This window comes from Sinocyclocheilus anshuiensis, unplaced genomic scaffold (assembly GCF_001515605.1).
Source record: "Sinocyclocheilus anshuiensis isolate Anshui unplaced genomic scaffold, SAMN03320099.WGS_v1.1 scaffold229, whole genome shotgun sequence".
In the NCBI taxonomy this organism is placed as follows: Eukaryota; Metazoa; Chordata; class Actinopteri; order Cypriniformes; family Cyprinidae; genus Sinocyclocheilus; species Sinocyclocheilus anshuiensis.
The window spans coordinates 1040354-1044851 of record NW_015537957.1 but is presented as its reverse complement, the minus strand read 5'-3'; the positions used below and the strand labels follow the sequence as shown (position 1 = coordinate 1044851).

Genomic DNA, 4498 nt, shown 5'->3' with positions numbered 1-4498 from the left:
TATATTGTATATATATATATATATATATATATATATATATATACCTATTCATGCAGCAGCAGACATAAACTTTTGTCTGACAAACCTTTATTACTATTTCTTAGGGAAAAACATATAGTTCAATCATGAAACTCTAGATGGCGCAGACTGAAGGTCCTTAACATGCAACCTGCTAGCAATCACATCATTCATTGCATGGCACAAGCTTGACTGCTGATTCTGCAGCCAATGAGATTGCTTGTTCAACATTTAAATAGTCTGGTTTAGAGTTCACTGTAAGCTGGTCCTGCAGCACGCTATAGTGTTCCTCTGAGACTCTCCACCTCCCCCAGCACCACCTGTCTAAATCTGCTACTGGATTTATGAATGTCTATTCATGCAGCAGCATATCTTACATGCTTACAGCAGCATGTCTATATATCTATTGGCAGTAGCAAGTCCTTCAAGGCCAAATCAAGCTTAAATCAATGTTAAAAATGCAAACAATATCATAGAGAGCCCTCACGACTGTGTCAAGGTCAATAATCTTTTAAATTCTCAGATAATTTGACCATTTTATGACATGGCTTAGGTTATAAAATGTCATGTGGTCTAATTTCCCTAAAATTATATATGGTATAATGGTTTCATGGTAGGTCTGTCTGGAACGGTTTTTACATCATTCTTTCTCTGTGGAGATATTTTCTTCAAGAATGTGACTGTTGTGCTTTGTGTGGAAACAACAACTTCTGACCTTCAACACTAGACTTGTTTTCTCATAAATCATCTCTTTACCTCATGACATGGATAAGCTGCCAAACGTTTGCTCGGTCAAGCATGACACGGCTCATCTGCCAAGCAAGTGTCTTTTTTGTTTGACTTTCACCATCTTCCTTTGATTCGGTGATACAACGAAGGGCAAGGTCTGAGACCAATTTTCCTCCAGGTCTGTTGTCACTTCCAGATGGTTTCTCATTGCTGCTCTGCTATTATGTAACACAGAAATGTTCGGTTCTTTCCAGCAAGCAACATTAAACTAGGCACCCTACCAAGTCCAATCTCAAGCCCTACTGTTCTTCCTTCAGTCCTATTTTCCTCAGTCCTGAATAAAACTACAACACAACCAACCACTCTACATAACACTAAATCAAATTTTCAGTAATCTTCTCTGTCTGCTACCAGGGAGTTCTTCTTCTCCCCCGCAGTCCAGACCCAGTTGTCCACAGCAAGATGAGCAAAAAGTGGGTCAAGCGTGCAGATGGATATTATGATGCTATCATGATAACATGCGTTGTGTAACGAGTCGTGAGGGGAAGCATGATCAGGGCCATGAGGCCCCTTTATAGACTTCAGTCTGGACATTGTCCTGAACACAACAGAAGTTCCTACCATCAATGAACAGCTTACAGCTCAAGAATCAGTCATTCATGTGCTCAACTGTTCTCATGTCAACGCTGATCCAGATCTGGAGCGAGCAAACACAAAGTTTCTTAGGGGAACGCAGTACTTTTGTGAGAGAATGCAAAAGACTGGCAAGCAAACAAAGTTTTTTGAGGGAACACAATATTTTTGAAAGAGAACGTAAAGGTTCTTGAGGGAATGCAATACTTTTGCAAGAGAACACAAAAGTTGCAAATGAAAAAGCATTGAAATACAATATGAAATACGCCTAAAGACCCGTTCACACCAAGAACGATAACTATAAAGATTTAATATTGAGAACGATTTTTAGAACTATATCTTTATCGTTATCTTTATAGTTATCGTGCTTGGTGTGAACGGGCCTTAAGACGTCCATAACCAGTTCTCTCGAATTCATGATATTTCTATTTCTAGGTGCTGAAACTCCAAAAACAATAATGCTAATGAAAAATCAATGAAGGTAAATGACACTGAGGTGGAGCAGCACCATAACGCACCATGAAAGATGTCTATGTAACTCATGTGCTTTATTCCAAGTCTTCTGAAGAATTACAAAGACTATAGAATACCCAAGACGTGTCACTCGTATAGATTTGAATGAGGAAAAATGCAACGCTTAATATGGCCGCTCAATCGCAGGAAGCCCCGCCTTCTGAATGAAAGAGCCCATCGCTAATCGGTAAAGTCAGCGCATCACTGCAGCTGCCATTAGACGTCCCGGTTGCTATAGAAACAGTCAGCGCCCTGAGACGTGCACTCAAGACTGCGCATGCGCACTGGCTGATCTAGCCTGAAAAATAAGCTTTTAATAACGCTATTTGAGCAAAAGAAACAACATTTATGACACAGTTGTTGTCAGATTTCATTAGTGATTTCAAATATAAAATTTAATCGTAAGCTTAGTGAACAGTTTTGGAGAATTTGATGTTTCCCCATTCAAAGTGATAGGAGCTGCACTTTTCAAAGATGGCCGCCGAGTGACATGGCTTGCCTTAAAGGGACTTTGATAATTAGCATATACAAAAATTGAGATTTGAGAGCTACAGTGGAGAAGAACGCCTGTTCATATGATTTCAGAATGCTTAAAATATTGCACAGAAATCGTATGGACTACATTTATAATTCTTAAATGGTGTTTTTATAGTTTGGTTGTCATTTTTGGAAATTGACAGGCGTGGTCAATAAAACAATAGCAGTATGCAGGTTTGAAACATTATGAGGGTGAGTAAATAAGGACAAAACTCTCATATTTAAATGAACTTTTAAAGCTTTCATTACAGTAAATGGAGGCTTTATAAATGTTTAGAAGTGATAGGAATGGATACTGTGTCAATGGCCAAAATTGATGTCTAGGAAAACAGACATTTTTCCTATTTTGTGTTTTCAGTTGTGATTATGAAACATGCCGAATCGTGCAGACATCATTTTTGGCCAAAGCTAACATACAAAGCTTGCTCTCATTATTCCCAGCCTATAATTGAATCAATCACTATGGCAGGTGTTAGCCATACTGAATGTGACATTTCTAACACAATAATCCCAAACACACTACATACACAATGCAGGCGAGCAGCGAGAGTGTTACTTAATCCCATTGAAAACCTCTGGGAAATTCATAGCTGATGAATGAATCTCAACTTTGGGAGGAATTTAATGAGGCTTTGCAAGAAATTGGGCATGATACATGCAGAAAGCTTATTGAGTAATGCCTAGGAGTACCAAAAACCAGTGAAATATTAATAACTGACTATATTGTAGTCAAAGTATGCTTTATTTCCTGTGAGTTACTTGTTTTTATAAGCATTTGCATAGCTAAACAAAAACCCATATTTCATTATCCCAATATAACATACTCCTCATATTTTGATGGCTTAATCAAACTTGATGGGTCATTACTGTGCAAATATTCCCTCTGGCTATTACTGTGTGTGGAGTGTGATGTGTGATATTACCTTCTCGAGGAGAGATGGTGGGAAATCTGGTCTCGGAGAGTCTCACTGCTCTGCTGCTCATTCGGCCCTTGTAGACCTGTCCATCCAAACCTAAGATGTCCACCTCTGCTGCCTGAAGAAACACAGCTCACAGTTCATACATACTCACTGTTTATGACATTTTCAACGGATTCTGTGGCAGACCTGTGTGGGCGGTCCAGTGGACACGGGCCGACTCTCCTCTTCGCTCTGGATCAGATGGGTGATGTGCTGAAGGCGGGTGTAGCGGCGGCTGGGGTAGGTGAGGGTGTGGCTGCCCCCACAGTTACGGGACAGGTAACAGTAATCGGCCATTTCTGGGATCCTCTCACTGCACAACAGACAATAAAACATCACTCAGCACTCTTAAAGGGATAGTTCACCCAAAAATGAAAATTATGAGATATTTTTGGTGAAATCCGAGAGCTTTCTGACCCTCCATAGACCGCAAGGGAACTACCACGATCAAGACCCAGAAAGGTAGTAAGGCCATCTTTAAAATAGTCCATGTGACATCAGTGGTTCAAAGACTGACACTGAAGACAAGGAATTGTTGAATAAATGCACAAAAAGTATTCTTGTAGCTTCATAACATTACATTTGAAACACTGATGTCACATAGACTATTTTAACAGCTGCATCCCAAATGACGCATTACACACTATGCACTTACAGGTGCATCTCAATAAATTAGAATGTAGTGGAAAAGTTTCATGCTTCCTTCTGCTGACAAGGTTTATGGAGATGCTGATTTCATTTTCCAGCAGGACTTGGCACCTGCCCACACTGCCAAAGGTACCAAAAGCTGGTTAAATGACCATGGTGTTGGTGTGCTTGATTGGCCAGCAAACTCGCCTGACCTGAACCCCATAGAGAATTACTGAAATAAATGAACTTTTCCACGACATTCTAATTTATTGAGATGCACCTGTATACACTATGTACTTAGGCACTATGTACTCATCCATATAGTGTATGAATTATATAAGGTTATTTTGTAATTCATAATCAGAGTCTGATAGCCCCTCCGCCTTCGCCACATAATTAAAGCTGCGACAGCTGAGTGCATGAAGTGTCCAACATTCCACATTTCATTTTTTTTTTTTTTTTTTTGTTTAGGCGCTTTT

At 39.7% G+C, this 4498-nt stretch overlaps 1 protein-coding gene across 1 annotated transcript in view; it reads right to left on the bottom strand.

Moving 5' to 3' along the window:
• The window catches only part of LOC107666018 (uncharacterized protein C16orf96 homolog), a 20209-nt gene that overhangs the window by 3002 nt on the left and 12709 nt on the right, over positions 1-4498 (bottom strand). Inside the window, exons 10-11 of the mRNA XM_016457110.1 lie at positions 3537-3702; positions 3354-3465 (exon numbers count right to left, since the gene is read on the bottom strand). Of these exons, the coding sequence (XP_016312596.1) occupies positions 3354-3465; positions 3537-3702 (278 nt within the window). The remainder of the gene's footprint in view (positions 1-3353; positions 3466-3536; positions 3703-4498) is intronic.